Here is a 17002-nt window from a genome sequence, read left to right as displayed (position 1 = left end):
AGGGTTTTTCTAGGCTGTAATCTTTATATGAGCAAATTGCCAGATTTTTCTCCTGCAGAGCCGCTGAATGGGTTCAAACCGCTGACCTTTCAGTTAGCAGCCAAGCGTCTAACTATTGTGCCACCAGAGCTCCTGGGGGTTTGGCAGAGGCCTTCCTCCTGCTAATAGTACAGTTTCCTTCCCCTTCTTCTCTTCAAGCACTGCTTCCCTAGAGATGCCTCCTGATCTCCCTGACTTATGCCAGTCTCATGGAGTAACACATTCTGTGCAATTACCTGGTTAATATCAGTCACCCCCACTAAGCCCCCTGAGATCAGGGCCTGTGTTTGACGCCTCCAGCACCTTGTATGGTGCCTAGCCCACAGTAGGCATATTTATTAAATGAGTGGATTGATCTAATGTCTACATACGGAAACACCAGGGAGAGCCCTTCTAAGAGTGCCATTGTATAGTTGTCATGGGGTGAATGGCAATAGCAACAGTGGGCAAGTGGCTGTTGCTTAGGAAGGACAGACACACAGCAGAGGGCCAAGCTATGTGTGGCTGCACCCACAGCACCCAGGACCAAGCGCTCCACTCGGAAGTGGGACCCAGTCCTTCTGCAGCCCCAACATCCACTTTAGCACCTAGGAAAATGCCTAAAAGGTCAGTGGCACTTGGCTCTCCTTTACTGAGTTTCATTTAACTTGCTAGTATATTTCCAAAGAGTTCTGGTGGCGTCGTGGTTAAAAGCTTGGCTGCTAACCAAAAGGTCGACAGTTCAAATCCACCATCCACTCTTTGGAACCCTATAGGGCAGTTCTACTTTGTCCTATAGGGTCTCTATGAGTCTGAATCAACTGGACTGCCACGGGTTTGGTTTTTATTTTCATCTCAACAGCTTGATAGCCAAGATAGTGTAAGTTTGGCACCTGTTACCTACCCTAATCAGCTTTCAATTGAATTTGAAAAACAAAAGGAACTAACTTGACTTTGACTGCAAACTGAAGGAGTGATGTGATTAACACAAATATCTTTGATTGCCTCTTGAGAAATATTTATAAATCTAAAATTGGTAAGGATTTTAACTGAACATCATATTTTTTCCAATTATCTACAACAGAGGGAAATTTCCTCCTATCATTCAAATGTGTAAAATGAGGTCTAATAAATGAAAAACATCTGTCCCCTGTAATTCTATTAAGGGGACCTACTTAGTTCAGAAAACATTTTTTTGCGCTCTTACCAGGTGGTGAGTCCTCTGGTAGGTGGGCAGTGGGAGGTATAGGGATAGCACAGCCTGCTCTCGTGGACCTCCCAGACTCATGGGAGGCCAAGGACCACGGCAACAGAGAAGAGCACAGGCCACGTTGTGAGTGCACACTGTGCAAAATGAACAGGCGGCATAGAGGTAGAGAATGTCACCCTGTGAAGCAATGATGATGGCGCAGAGCTTTAGGGGATGAAGATGAACTCCCCAGGCGTCCAGGAGATCTGGGTCCAGCTTCCTAATTTTACAGAGAAGAAAATAAGGCCCCCAAAGGAGATGATCCCTCCACCGGTCAGTCCCAAAACCAGGGCTTGAACCCAAAAGCTCCTTTTGGGGAATTGTCCACCCTATGACCAAGTTCTTATTTATGTTTGCTTTCTCAAAAGCTACCCCAGCCATTGGGGCATGAAGTATAGAGTGAACTTTGATTTGCTTTTTGAAAGGCGGCAAGATTCATCTCCCTGCCTCCAATCTGGCCCCTTTCCCATCTACTTGTAGTAGGCGACATAATTTTCCAAAATGCAAGTCAGATTTTGTCGTTCACTTACTCCCCAAATGCCTTTAGCATGGCACCCTGAGTCCTTCATGAGGCCACAAAGGCTCAGCGTGCTCTAGGCTCAGAGTGCTCTGGCCCTGGCGCTGACTTCCGCCTCATCTTCCACCTCTGTCTCCATCCTGCTCCAGGTTCCAGCCTCACTGGATTTCCTCTGGTTCTTCAATCTTGTCTTGCTTTCTCCCACCTCAGAGCCTCAGCACACGCTATTCCTTCTGCTTGAAACACCCTTCCACCTTCTTCACCTGACAAATGCCTACCGATTCATTAGGCTCAGGTAAAATGTCATTGCCATGACCTATAGACTGGGTTTATTCCTCTCTGCCCTATATACGTGTTTAACGTCTGTCTTAGCCTCCAGACTCTAAACCCATAGAGGGCAAGGAGCATGCACTGACCCACCTCCACCCATCAGCAGGCTACCTAGATTTTTAGTATGGTAGGCTAAGCTGCTGGAACAAATAAACTTCAAAATCTCAGTGGTTTATAGAACAAGAAGTTAGATTTTTATTTTCCATATGACAGTCCAGACTGGGGGTCCCAGGTCTGTGGCAACTCTGCTCCATGCAGCCACACAGGGACCCAGGCTGAGGGATGCCCCGCCATCTTCAACACGTGGTTTTCAAAGTCTTTATGGTAATTTCCATATCAGTCAGCTGAAAGTGGAAAAGAGCATGGAGGTGCTTACATGGAAGATGTGGGCTTTCCTTCCACTCCAGTTCATTGGAGGGAATTTAGTCACACTGCCACATAACTGCAAAGAAGCCTGGGACATGTGGGTTAACAGGCCAGCCTCTGGCCAAGTGTTTCTTTACAACGTGGCAAGGGGAGAGGCTTTTAGCAGACAGCTGGCTGCTCTACTAGAGTGCTCAATGAACACTAGTCAAATAACAAAATAAGTTAATTTTATTACAGATTGGCTCATAAAATAAAGACTATCACCCATGAGTAATGAACTCCTTTTAAAAATTATCTATATGAGACCAAATGGTCAAAAAGATGAGAAGGTAAGGAGGCAGGGAACTAGAGAACTGGAAATGGTACAACCAGAAAGGAATGAATGAGAACGATGGCACACTGTGAAAAATGTAATTGATATCACTGAATAATTTGTGTAGAAATTGTTAAATGGGAACCTGATTTGCTGTGTAAACTTTCGCCTTAAACACAATAAAATAGTATTTCGAATATTTTTTTAAATAAGTTAATTTTAAAATCATGATATTGTTTTACTTTGGAGCATGCTATCAATACCCAAAGTCTTATTATGTTTTGTTCATTTTGTTGGCAGCATTTCAATATCCAAACAACTGGCTTCAATAGAAGGTAAGGAAGCCGTGGGGTGAGTGGGGTGTCTGCACTTCCCTCAGGCAGGATGGCATGTCAAGATTTTAAAATAATTGGACATCAAAGATGTCAGGGTTGTACGGGAACTTGCAGATGTATCATCTAAACATTCATGATGTTCTTTTTAAAGTGTGGGAACTGAGGTCTGGTGACAGGAATTAGCTTGGTGGGTCCATTAAAGGCAGAGCTCAGATGAGAGCGTGGATCCCCTAACTCCTAATTCAGTGACCTCCCAGGAGTCCCACTGCCTTTGGACAGGCTGCACCCTCAGGATGTCAGGAGCAGAACCACGAGAGTCTGACTCATGAGGATTCAGTGGTGCTCAAGGTACAGCCAACTCCTGGCTGCCTTTGCTGATTGAGCCGAAACAGTGTGGCCAATTCCCAAAGTGTAAATATCTGCCCTCAGAATTCAATTTTATAGGTAATGAGATAATAATATTGCTATGGAAACAGCAATATAAGGAAAGAAAAACACATATACTTGGATCATTATCTTCTTCCAAAATGTGTGACTTTGAATGTTTACAGAGTAACAAGCATGGGCTGCCCTTCCATGTTCTGAAAACATCCAGCAAGACATTATGATTTTGCAGTCGCCTTTCCCTCCTGGACAGCTGGCCAACTCTCCAGAAGAGACTCTTTAAATTTTTATATAAATAAATCTTCATCTTAATGACAGTATTACTATTTTTGCCAGTGGGGTTATCCAATAGGCAAGGTAAGCATGGTGCTTGCCTTGCTTACTGGATAATCTATAGTGAAAATTTTCACATTTTTTCACCACATCAAAGATTCTGCTTCTAGGTATGGCTGGCATCTGTCTCTCTCCCAACCCTACAGCACCTTCCTACAGAATCAAAGCCTCTTTTCAAATTTACAATCTCCGACAGGGACAGATTACCAGTGAGCAAGGTAAGCACTACTTGTGCTTACATCCAATCAACACCTATGGAAGCAGCAGTCAAGAAAAAAAAAAAAAAAAGACGCATTACTTTGGACAAATCTGCTGCAAAAGACCTCTTTAAAGTGTTGAAAAGCAAAGATGTCACCTTGAAGACTAAGCTGCACCTGACCCAAGCCATGGTGTTTTTAATCACCTCATATGCATGTGAAAGCTGGACAATGAATAAGGAAGACTGAAGAAGAGGTGGTGCCTTTGAATTGGTGTTGGAGAAGAATATTGAATAAACCATAGACTGCCAAAAGAATAAACAAATCTGTCTTGGAAGAGGTATGACCAGAATGCTTCTTAGAGGGAAGGATGGCGAGACTATGTCTCACCTACTTTGGACATGTTATCGGGGCGGGGGGGGATCAGTCCCTGGAGAAGGACATCATGCTTGGTAAAATAAAGGGTTAGAGAAAAAGATAAGACCCTCAATGAGATAGGTTGACATAGAGGCTGCAACAACGGGCTCAAGCATAAGAACAATTGTGAGGATGGCGCAGGACCTGGCAGTGTTTTGTTCTGTTGTACATGGGGTTGCTATGAGTCGGAACAGACTTGACAGCACCTAACAACAACAACAAGCACGAGTTAGCCCATGCTTACCTTGCTTATTGGGTAATCCATCCCTGATTTTTACATTATAACAACACAACAGACCAACCATTACTTTTTTACAATTTATACAATTTCAGGAACTTTTGATAATTGTTCTATCACATTTCTTACACAATTTTTCCCATTCAGGACAGTTTTGCAGTGGGAAATTTTGAGTCATACTGGACTGGGTTGTTCTTTTGATATTGTTCCCTACTTCACCCCCAGAACTGGCAGAAACCAGTAAGAACCAGTTGGTGTGGAGTCAACTCTGACTCATGGTGACCTCACGTGTGTTAGAGCAGAACTGCGCTCCACAGGGTTTTCAATGGCTGAGTTTTCAGGAGAGATTGCCAGGCTTTTCTTTTAAGGTGTTTTTTTTTTTTTTGGATAGACTTCAACCTCCTTCCTTTTGGTTAGCAGGTGAGCACATTAACCTTTTGCACAACCCAGGGACACCCAGAACTAGAATAGGCCCTGCCAAGAAATACTTGTTGGATGAATAGAGAGTTTAGGAAGCCCCACACAGTTCAGTATTATTATAGCATACAAAGTGAGCTAGGAAAAAATAGCAGGAGAGGGAGACATAAGCAGCCTGGGTTACCACTCTCTCCTCCACCCCCAGGGCAGAGGCAAGAGAGCTAATAAAAGACACCAGAACAGAAACACCAATCTCTTGCATTTTAATGCACTTAGCCCTTTGTAATATGATTTCGCGTACTCCTCACAACTCTGTGAGGCAGACAGGGCAGGGGTTAGAAGGCAACATGCTAGGTTTATTAAGGGAAGAACCCAACCATAAAAACAGGAAACCAAGCTTCTTGCAAAATATCATCAGCATTGGTAGGATAACCAGAAGTCCTCGTTATCTTTTATTTTTAATATTTTCTACTTGTGCTTTTGCCATGAGCATATGTTGTTTTACAGTCTGGGGGGAAATGCAAGGTGGTGCTTTTTTTAAAAAAGAGAAGGAAGAGAAGGTAGCTAGTCCAAATGGAGTCCTCATCCAGACAGCAGCAGTCAAACCAAGAGTTCCACACAGGGTTGGAAAATGTCTGGATATCACAACCTCCACAGGATGCCCTGCAAGGAGGCACTCCAAGCTGGCTGATCTTTCCATGGGTCTTGAAGTCAGGCAGACCTTCAAATCCCACCTTGGCCACCCTACAATGTGACTTTAAGGCTTTTAGTCTCTCCCTGCATAGGAGTCCAATGTGTAAAATTGAGACACAAGAGTCCCTACCTCCACGAGTTCACTAAGTAGGATTAAATAAGATTATGAATGGAAGGAACCTGGCACATAGGAACCAAGGCAGGTGCCTAGCTTTTTTGCAAATTCACTCACAGCTGAAAAATCCACTCCTTCCTCACCAGGAGGGGACACCCAGGAGAGCAAGTGGCTGCTGTCCTCTATCAACAGTCTCAGACCCTGGAGAGCAGCTCAAACTAAGGCCCTAACTAATTATCTTGACTAATGTTCCTGGGGGAGGACATCATGCTGGTAAAGTGGAGGGCCAGCGGAAAATAGGAAGACCCTCAATGAGATGGAGTGACACAGTGGCTGCAACAATGGGCTCAAACATAACACTGATTGTAAGGATGGAGCAGGACCAGGTAATGTTTTGTTCTGTTGTACGTAGGGTCACTTTGAATCAGAACCGACTCAATGGCACTTCACAACAACAGCAACAATTATTAAATTAACTGTCCAGGTTACAAAAGAAATGTTTACCTCCTCAAGAATTAATGGGAAAGCAGTGGTTTGGTGGTAGAATGCTCGTCTTCCATGTGGGAGACCTGGGTTCAATTCCTGGCCAATGCGCCTCAAGTGCAGCCACCAACGAACTGTCACTGGAGTCTCGCATGTTGTTATGATGTTGAACTGGTTTCACTGGACAGTCTAGACTAAGACAGAGTAGGAAGAAAGGCCTGGCAATCAACTTCCAAACATGGATCACAGTGGTCTGATCCCATTGTGTATGGGGTCTCCATGTGTGAGGAGGTCAACTCTATGGTAGTTCACAACAATAAAGGATTAATATTGCTTTCTCCAAGCAATTTGCTTCTTAGAGATAGGACTATTTAGAAATGGAGTTTATTCCTCAGTCCTGTCTTAGTTATTAGGTGCTGCTATAACAGAAATACCACAGGTTGGTAGCTTTAACAAACAGAAATGTATTTTCTCACAGTTCAGGAGGATAGAAGTCCCAATTCAGGGCACTGGTTCTAGGGGAAGGCTTTCTCTCTCAGTCACCTCTGGAGGAAGCCCTTGTCTCTTTCTCAGCTTCTATTCCTGGTTTCTTGGTGATCTCCATGTGGCATGTCATCTATCTTCTCCCATCTCTGCTTGCTCAATCTGCTCTTTTCTATCTCAAGAGATTAACTTAAAACACACCTTACACTAATACTGTGTCATTAATATAAAAAGGAAAACCCGTTCCCAAATGGGATGATAACCACTATACCAAAACCAAACCAAACCCACTGCTATCGAGTTGATTCTGACTCATAGTGACCCTATAGGCCAGGGTAGAACTGCCACTCAGGGTCTCTAAAGCACGGCTGGTGGATTCAAATTGCCAGCCTACTGGTTAGCAGCTGCCTTAGCTCTCAACCACTGCACCACCAAGGCACCATAAACAGTGTAGGGGCTAGAATTTACACATATTTTTAAACCAGAAAACCAAACCCACTGCCATCAAGTTGAATCTGACCATAGCAACCCTACAGAACAGAGTAGAACTGCCCCACAGGGTTTCCAAGGGTATCAATCTTTACGGAAGCAGACTGCCAGTTTTTCTCCCATAGAGCTGCTGGTGGGTTTGAACTGCCGACCTTTTGGTTAGCAGCCGAGTGCTTAACCACTGTGCTACCAGGGCTGCTTTTTTAAGGTACAGGGCTTTATAATATAGAGATTATACTAAAGGCCTTTAAAACTGAGCACTTAACCATTGCACCACCAGGGCTCCTTCAACTCAAGGCTACCACCATTAAAAAAGGAAGTATACTGCAGTAGATCACTCCAACATTTCAAACACACACACCCCAAAAAGACCAACTGTGAGCTACAAGAAATATGGCCTTCTCCTTGTGCTTCCATGAACAGGAAAACGTTAAGCAATGGAGGGAGTAGCAGAGGTAGAGAAAAGAGGTAGCTAAGGATGGGGGAAAACAGTCAGAAACAGAATCAAGGAGTTTTCTGAAGCTGCAGGTCTAGGCTAGATAGGGGGCAGCCTCTAGGCAAACAGTCAGAAATGGGAATGGTAGGTACAAGTCAAAGGTCAGGGTGATTCTGAGAATCGGAAATTACATAGGAAATCAGGAAGCAAGTCATTCATTCAACACATGTTTGTTAAGCAGGTATCATGCTGTAGGCACTGAGTTGAGAATTCAACAGAAAACAAGACAGGTAAACAAAGTCTCTGTCTTCATGAAGCTTGTTTTCGACATGCTTTCAAAATCCAGCTCTGCCACTTATTGGTTCTGTGTCCTTACCAAGATCAGCTCCTCCTTCATTTATAAAACGGTATAATAACCCGTTCATGGATTGGAAGGGTGGACATAGTAAAGATGTCATTTCTTCCCTAACTGATCTATAGGTTTAACACAATTCCAGTCGAAGTCCTAGCAAGTTTTTTGTAGATAAACAAGCCTATTCTAAACTTTGTATGGGAAGAAAAAGGCCCTAGAATAGGCAAAACAATCTTGAAAAAGAAGAATAAAGGGGCAGGAACCACTCTCCCTAACCTTAAGACTTATTATATAGTTATGGTAATCAAGACAGTGAGATTCTGAGCCCAGAAGAACTAGATGGTGCCCAGCTACCACTACCGACCAGTCTGACCAGGATCACAATATAGTTGTCCCTCATCCCTCAGTATCAGCAGGGAATTGGTTCCAGAAACCCCACAGATAACAAAATCTGAGGATGCTTAAGTCCCTTATATACAGTGGTGTTCCTATTGTTGTTGTTAGGTGCCATTGAGTCGGTTCCCACTCATAGCAACCCTATTCGCAACAGAATGAAACACTGCCCCGTCCTGCGCCATCCTCACAATAGTTGCTATGCTTAAGCCTATTGTTACAACCACTGTGTCAATCCATCTTGTTGAGGGTCTTCCTCTTTTTCGCTGACCATCTACTTTACCAAGTATAAAATCCTTCTCCAGGAACTGATCCATCCTGATAACATGTCCAAAGTATGTGAGACGTAGTCTCCCCATCCTTGTTTCTAAGGTGCATTCTGGTTGTACTTCTTCCAAGACAGATTTGTTTGTTCTTCTGGCAGTCCATGGTATATTCAATATTCTTCGCCAACACCACAATTCAAAGACACCAGTTCTTCTGCAGTCTTCCTTAATCCTTGTCCAGCTTTCACATGCATATGAGGTGATTGAAAACACTATGGCTTGAGTCAGGTGCAGCTTAGTGTTCAAGGTGATATCTTTGCTTTTCAACACTTTCAAGAGGTCCTTTGCGACCAATTTGCCCAATGCAATGTGTCTTTTGATTTTTTGATTGCTGCTTCCATGGCTGTTGATCGTGCTTCCAAGTAAAATGACACACTTCACAATCTCAATCTTTTCTCCTTTTATCATGATGCTGCTTTTTGGTTCAGTTGTGAAGATTTTTGTTTTCTTTCTGTTGAGGTGTAATCCATACTGAAGACTGTGGTCTTTGATCTTCATCAGTAAGTGCTTCAAGTCCTCTTTACTTTCAGCAAATAAGGTTGTGTCATCTGCATAACGCATGATGTTAACGAACCTTCCTCCGGTCCTGACACCCTGTTCTTCATATAGTCCAGCTTCTCAGGTTATCTGCTCAGCATACAGATTGAATAGGTATGGTGGAAGGATACAACCCTGACTCACACCTTTTCTGACTTTAAACCATACAGTATCCCCTTGTTCTGTTTGAATGACTGCCTCTTGATCCATGTACAGATTCTTCATGAGCACATTTAAGTGCTCTGGAATTCCCATTCTCGGCAATGTTATCCATAATTTGTTTTGATCCACACAGTCAAATGCCTTACATAGTCAGTAAAAAACAGGTAAACATCTTTCTGATTTTCTCTGCTTTTAGCCAGGATCCATCCGACATCAGCAATGATATCCCTGGCTCCATGTCCTCTTCTACATCTGGCTTGGATTCCTGGCAGTTCCCTGTCAATATGCTGAGGCAACTACTTTTGAATGATCTTCAGCAAAATTTTGCTTGTGTGTGATATTAATGATATTGTTCTATAATTTCTGCATTTGGTTGGATCACCTTTCCTGGGAATAGGCATATATATGGATCTCGTCCGGTCAGCTGGCCAGGTAGCTGTCTTCCAAATTTCTTGGCATAGATGAGTGAGCACTTCCAGCACTGCATCCTTTTGTTGAAATATCTCACTTGGTATTCCGTCAATTCCTGGAGCTCTGTTTTTCACCAATGCCTTCAGAGCAGCTTGGACTTCTTCCTTCAGTACCATCAGTTCCTGAGCATATGTTACGTCCAGAAATGGTTGTACATTGACCAATTGATTTTGGTATAGTGACTCTGTGTATTCCTTCCATCTTCTTTTGATGCTTCCTGTCTCATTTAATATTTTCCCCCATAGCATCCTTCAGTATTGTAACTTGAGGCTTGAATTTTTTTCTTTCAGCTTGAGAAATGCTGAGCGTGTTCTTCCCTTTTGGTTTTCTTTCTCCAGCTCTTTGCATATGTCATCATAATATTTTACTTTGTCTTCTCGAGCTGTCCATTGAAATCTTCTGTTCAGCTCTTTTACTTCATCATTTTTTCGTTTTGGTTTAGCTACTTGACAAGAGTAAGTTCCAGATTCTCTTCTGACATTCATTTAGGTCTTTTCTTTCTCTCCTGTCTTTTTAATGACCTCTTGCTTTCTTCATGTATGATGTCCTTGATGTCATTCCACAACTTGTCTGGTTTTTTCTTGCTTTCTTCATGTATGATGTCCTTGATGTCATTCCACAACTTGTCTGGTCTTCGGTCATTAGTGTTCAACACTTCAAATCTATTCTTAAGATGGTGTCTAAATTCAGGTGGGATATACTCAAGATTGTACTCTGGCTCTCGTCGACTTGTTCTAATTTTCTTCAGTTTCAACGTGAACTTGCATATGAGTAATTGATGGTCTGATCTGAAGTTGGCCCCTGGCCTTGTTCTGGTTGATGATATTTCTTCCATCATCTCTTTCCACAGATGCAGTCGATTTGATTCCTGTGTATTCCACCTGGCAAGGTCCATGTGTATAGTCACTGTTTATGTTGGCGAAAAAAAGTATTTGCAATGAAAAAGTTGCTGGTCTTGCAAAATTCAGTCATGCGACCTCCAGCATGGTTTCTATCACCAAGACCTATTTTCTCAAATACCGATCCTTCTTCTTTGTTTCCAAGTTTCAAATTCCAATCACCAGTAATTATCAGTGCATCTTGATTGCATGTTCAATCAATTTCAGACTGCAGATGTTGGTCCAAAAATCAAACCAAACCCAGCCCTGTCAAGTGTATAAATCTTCAATTTCGTCATCTTTGGCCTTGGTGGTCAGTGCATAAATTTGAATAATAGTTGTATTAACTGGTCTTCCTTGTAGGTATATGGATACTCTCCTATCACTGACAGCGTTACACTTTGGGATAGATGTTCTTTTTGAAGATGTTCTTTTTGACGATGGATGTAACACCATTCCCCTTCAAGTTGTCATTCCCAGCATAGTAGATCATAGGATTGTCCGATTCACATTGACCAATACCAGTCCATTTCAGCTCACTAATGCCTGGCATATCAATGTTTATGTGTTCCATTTCATTTTTGACGACTTCCAATTTCCCTAGATTCATACCTTGTACATTCCAGGTTCCAGTTATTAATGGATGTCTGCAGCTGTTTCTTCTCATTTTGAGTCATGTCACATCAGCAAATGAAGGTCTTGAAAGCTTGACTCCATCCACGTCATTAAGGTTGACTCTACCTTGAGGAGGCAGCTCTTCCCCAGTCATCTTTTGAGTGCCTTCCAACCTGAGGGGCTCATCTTCTGAGGGACCCACCCTAATTCTACTCAGTGTAATTGCTTCTGAAGGAAATTTTGTTCTCCCCTGTTTAAAGAGCCAGGATCAGACAACCCCATGTCCCTCCCAGAGTGGGAGGAAAAGCGCCTAAGCACAGGGTCACACTGACACCCTCCAACCCTCTTCCACCCAGTACTCTTGGAAGATACAGCTCCAAGTTTGGGGAAGGGTTATTTCTAGCCTAGGAAGCATCTTTGCCCATTTCTTCTCTCATAGCTCTACGGAAGGGCTCAGATCTGGAAAAAGCCATGGCCACCTTCGCTCTGACTTTCAGAAACTCTTCTGACCCTGATGGCAAACTTGGAAAAACTACCGCCAGAAATCTGCTGCATAGCCAATTTGGGGGTTTCACAGAGGTGAGAAGGGTAATATGCATGAAGAAAGAGGGGTTACCCATATTGGCTAGCCAGAAGAGCCAACGACGACGACAGCTCAAGGCCACCTTGACGTTGTTTTGCAAACACTTATTGAGCACTTGCCAAAGGCAGTGAGCTGGGCACTGGGGCCAGTACAATGAACAACTATTAAAGAGATATGCTGAAAAGTAATTAGAAATATTCAAAGGGCAGTGAGAGAGTAGAACAGAGGTGCTCTCCTGGGGCAGTGATCAAAGAAGTGCTACTGGAAAATTAAGTTATAAGCTGAGATCTGAAGAATAAGCAGAACATAGCAGGGAGGTGAGAGCAATGGCAGTCCAAGGAGAGGACATGGCAGGTGCAACAGCCAGGAGGCAGATCAAGGTTCTGGAAGGTCAATACTCCAAGGAGGCAAGGGATGTGTCAAATGGTGGGAGATGAGGCTGGGGAGGTGGGCAGAACCCAAACCTTTCAGAGGCGTAGTCTGGAGGCAAGAAGAAGCCACGAATTGTTCCTAAGTCCAGGACTAATAGATAACAACGGCTGTAGTGTGGACAAGACTAGAGCAGAGGGTGGGACAGAGAAGAAGGGAGTAACTGTGGGGAGCAAGACAAACAAAAGATGGTGGTGGCTCCCAGTAGGGTGGTGAAATGGAGAGAAACATCAAATACAAGAGACATTTGGAGGTTAAGAAGAAGATTAAGACCCTGATCATTGATTGGCTTGTGAGAACTGAAGCATGAAAGGGAGCGAAGAATGAGAATGGTTGGTGGTCCCATTGCCAGAGAAGAGAAAGATGAGAATAAGCAGATACAGGGTGAGGTGGAGGGAAGTGAGCAGGAGAAGATGAGTTCTGTTAGGCTATGTCGATTTGAAGGCGTCAGTGAGACATTCAAGTGGATATACTCAGACAGCAACAGGATTTAGAGCTGAGAGGTCAGGATAGAGATCTGGGTTACAGCTACAAAACTGAGAGTTCAGAGAGTATAGATGGAAACTGTTCTGAAGGGGGCGCTCTAAATCACCAAAGGGTAGATTTCTTAAACTTCAGTCATTACAATACCATCGTCAATATTTTTCCCATATTTACCAATTATTACTTAGAATTGTTTTCATTCACTCTGTACTTAAATAAATTTATTTTATAAGGATACTTTATTTTAAATGTAAATTCAGTAGGTGAAAGTGGGAGATAAGAGTAAAAAAAAAACAGATGACTATAAGTTCTTTTATTAACATCTACTCTTGTATCAAAAAACAGCTTTACATTCAGCCAGCAGTGTGTTCAGACTCTGGGAAATACTGACAAAGGGAAAAAGTGTAAGAAGAAAAGGGAGCCCCATGCAGAGCCTCTGGTAGGCAGAGCAAGAAAGAACTTAAAAGAAGGTTATCGCCAAGGTTCTATGTGTGCTCTGAGTTAGTAAAACGAAAATGATGTAATTCCATATTTAAAAGTATACGTATATATATTATGTATATGTTTTTAGTGTACTACCTACCAGGGAAAGCTGGGTGAAGAATATGACTTCCTGTGAGTGTGTAATTATTTCAAAAATGCTTGGGTGTGTGTGTGTGATACGGTGTGATGCATAGAAAAAGTACTGGAAAGAAATGTTAGTAGTAGTCAGCCACCTTTGGATGATAGGGTTATTTGTACATTCTACTTTTTAAAAAATATATGTTTTTAAATTTTCTATACTAAACAGGCATTATTTTTTTAAAAAAAAAAATTTAAGAAAAGCTATCCTTTTTTCAGCAGAACTATCCGGCAGGATTTGGTGTGAGATAAAAAGCTTTGGGGAACCTACAAAGGGGAGGTAAATCCTCCACAATGCAAACCGAGTATCAGAGGCCTCACCTGTAACGTCTGCTGCACCAGGCCTCACCTGTAACATTTCCTGCACCAGGCCTCCCTTCTAACGTCTGCTGTACCAGGCCTCACCTGTAATGGCTTCTGCACCAGGTCTCACATGTAATGTTTGCTTCCCCAGGCTGTACCTGGTGGCCTGGCAAATCCTCAGGAAGTGCTTAACAAGTATGAAAATAAAGGCCCAGTGGATGAATCCCCTCGATTTCATCCATCACCCCTCTGAGGACACCAGAGGAAAATATTAAAAATCAAACGCGTTAGGAAAGACACCTTCAGCCTCGTGCCCCTAAGTGCAGGCTAAAGCCAGGAAAGGCAGGGAATTTCTGGGTCTTTGTAGCAGCAGACACACCTAGGCCTCAGTGTGATGCTGCTCTGCTGGAGATGAGAGGCACACTCAATCAGAGCCGTGTTTTAGAGGCTCCTGAGGGAACAGTTCTTCCTGGAGCCTTCTCAGTACCAATGGCGGTAGTTTGACTTCACTCAGCAAACATGTAACTTCGGAATGCTGTCTTGGGCCGACCACCCCTTCTGTGAGATTCCCCAAGGCACGTACATGTGCAGAGCCAATGGCAAAGACAGCGAAGCCCACTTCATCTGTAACTGGGCTTTGTCCTAAAATCCCAGGGTGGGGTTCTCTGGAAAGCTGAGCTGGACCTTTCGGCTCAGGCCTGAGCTCTTTGGGGAATGTCCCCTTTCCCAAACGTCCAAACATGCACCCTAAGGAGTCCCTGGGTTGTGCAGTTGGTTAAGCACTCAGGTGCTAAAAGAAAGGTTGGAAGTTTGAGTCTACCCAAATGCTCCTCAGAAGTAAGGCCTGGTGATCTATTGAAGAATCAGCAAGTGAAAATCTTCTGGTGCACAGCTCTACTCTGACGCACACGGTTAGCCTTTTACTTTGAGCCCTGGCAGCACAGTGGTTAAGTAATACAGCTGCTAACCAAAAGGTTGGCAGTTCAAATCCACCAGCTGCTCCTTGGAAACTCTATGGGAAAGTTCTACTCTGTCCTATAAGGCCATATGGGTCAGAATTCACTAGACAGCAACAGGTATAGCCATTTAAATATAATAAAACGGAGCACCTAAAGGTACTGCTAAAAAGATAGAAAGCAAGATGACTGATCATGTCCCAAGAGGACTGGACCTCGTCAGCTTCCTGGTCTTACAATACACAGAAAAATGGAGGAAGACCTACACTCATCTCAGACCTTTGAGCCAACAGTAGACCACTCCACTAGTAAAACAGTCCAATCGCTGTGTTGGAATCTGACCCTTTCAAAACAGTACTCAGCTCTCAGACCTGGGAGGAGGGCTCCCTTCGCCGTCTCTGCATCAGTGATCTCTTGAGGAGAGCCAGTCTAGAGAAGCAAGAACTGGCTGAAGCCTCTAAGTGGAACGTGTCAAGTGCCCTAGTCTTTGGTGTGATGTATCTGACAGCGGGCACATGAGTGAGAAGTCTGGGCTGAACTAAATGTAAACCTAGCTCAGTGCAACAGTGAATCAAATGACCCTAATGTTTTTAGTGTCACTGCAGTGGTTTGAAACTGAAAAGTCACTCCTTTTATGTACAATTAAAGAGTTTCTATCTGACTTTTAATTAATTAAATATACTGATCAGTTTTTCCTTCAGTCTTACTGTTTGTGAGGACTGTGAACTTGGGTTTCATTTATGCTTAACCACCTTCCCAAGCACATATTCTCTTTTAGCAGCTGTTATTCCATGTTGCTAGTGAACACAAAGTGGACGCTTCCCATAGTAAATGTTGTTGTTTGTTGCTGAGTGCCACTGAGTCAGTTCCGGCTCATAGCGACCCCATGTTACAGGGCAGTGCCCCATAGGGTTTCCTAGGCTGTAATCTTCATGGGAGCAGATCATCAGGCCTTTCTCCCGAGGAGCTACTGGGTGGGTTTGTCCCACCAAAATTTTGCCTAACAGACAAGGGCTCCATTGTACCACCAGGGCTCCTTATTAAGGGATTTGATTTTGAAAATCTGAAAACATAACCATATCTATGTCCATGGAGGGGCTGATAGCTTAGTAGGTAAGAGCACGGCTTCTCGATCCATAGATGAGGCTAAGAATCCAGTCTATACCAATAGTACCTAACTTTGGGCAAGTTCCTGAATTCTCACTGACTCTCTGATGATGCATCACAAAACAGGAATAACAGCAGTACTTATCCAATAAGGTTACCGCGAGGATGAAATGAGGTAAGTCCTAAAAATATTTAAACCAGTGCTCAGCTGATAGCACCGGCAGCAACTTGACAGGCAGTTATTGCTAATGATGTTCATTATAGCTTATTACCGTGAACTCAGGGCAGCACAGCACGTTGGGTTTTTACTTACCCTTCTTCATTCTCACAGGGACAAGAAACCAAGCCAAAATACAGACAGATCCTTTCTGAACTGGAAGAGCACACGGAAAATAAGCTTGACTTTGAGGATTTCATGATCTTGCTCCTAAGTGTCACTGTAATGTCAGATCTGCTGCAAAATATATGGAGCACAAAATAGTTTTAAAAATGCAGTTAAACAAAATAAAGGCAAAGCCAGTGTGAAGCAGTTAAGCAAGTTTCTATCTTAGTTTTAATTAATTGAATACTGTCAGCCCCTCAGTATCCATAGGTTCTGTGGCCATGGGTTCAACCAATCTCAGATAGAATATATTTGGGGAACAAAAAGAAAGTTCCAAAAAGCAAAACTTGAATTTGCCACACACCGAGCACTACACTGAATCCAGGCAATTGAAGTGATGTAAGGCACCCCGTGCTGTGGCCTCCAGCATCTCAGATCCTCGGCCTCTCTCCAGCACTCATTGTTGGAACATTATTCACCTCCAGTCTTGTCATTATTCCCTACACAATACAGTGTAACAACTATTCACGTAGCATTTACATTGCATTGGGTATTACAAGTAATCTAGAGATGCTTTAAAGTATGCGGGAGCATGTGTGTAGGTTGTCTGCAAATACCACACCATTGTATATAGGGATCTTGAGCATCCAT

At 43.2% G+C, this 17002-nt stretch overlaps 1 protein-coding gene across 1 annotated transcript; it reads left to right on the top strand.

Moving 5' to 3' along the window:
• Positions 1 to 410: 410 nt before the first annotated feature.
• On the top strand, positions 411 to 16740 carry SNTN (sentan, cilia apical structure protein). Its single transcript, XM_003409818.3, has 4 exons — positions 411 to 645; positions 3094 to 3128; positions 11987 to 12126; positions 16361 to 16740. The coding sequence occupies exons 1-4, from the start codon at positions 467 to 469 to the stop codon at positions 16508 to 16510; spliced, it is 504 nt and encodes a 167-aa protein (XP_003409866.2). The 5' UTR covers positions 411 to 466; the 3' UTR covers positions 16511 to 16740.
• Positions 16741 to 17002: the final 262 nt, after the last annotated feature.

This window comes from Loxodonta africana, chromosome 22, assembly GCF_030014295.1.
Source record: "Loxodonta africana isolate mLoxAfr1 chromosome 22, mLoxAfr1.hap2, whole genome shotgun sequence".
NCBI classification, from domain to species: domain Eukaryota; kingdom Metazoa; phylum Chordata; class Mammalia; order Proboscidea; family Elephantidae; genus Loxodonta; species Loxodonta africana.
This window is presented reverse-complemented; position numbering and strand designations above follow the sequence as displayed.

Excerpts from the sequence above, each read along its gene's own strand:
- SNTN (XM_003409818.3), top strand. The coding sequence starts at position 467 with ATGGCAATAGCAACAGTGGGCAAGTGGCTGTTGCTTAGGAAGGACAGA. Across the intron at positions 646-3,093 it reads CCTAGGAAAATGCCTAAAAG|CATTTCAATATCCAAACAAC; the intron begins GTCAGTGGCACT and ends TTTTGTTGGCAG. Across the intron at positions 12,127-16,360 it reads AATTTGGGGGTTTCACAGAG|GGACAAGAAACCAAGCCAAA; the intron begins GTGAGAAGGGTA and ends TCATTCTCACAG.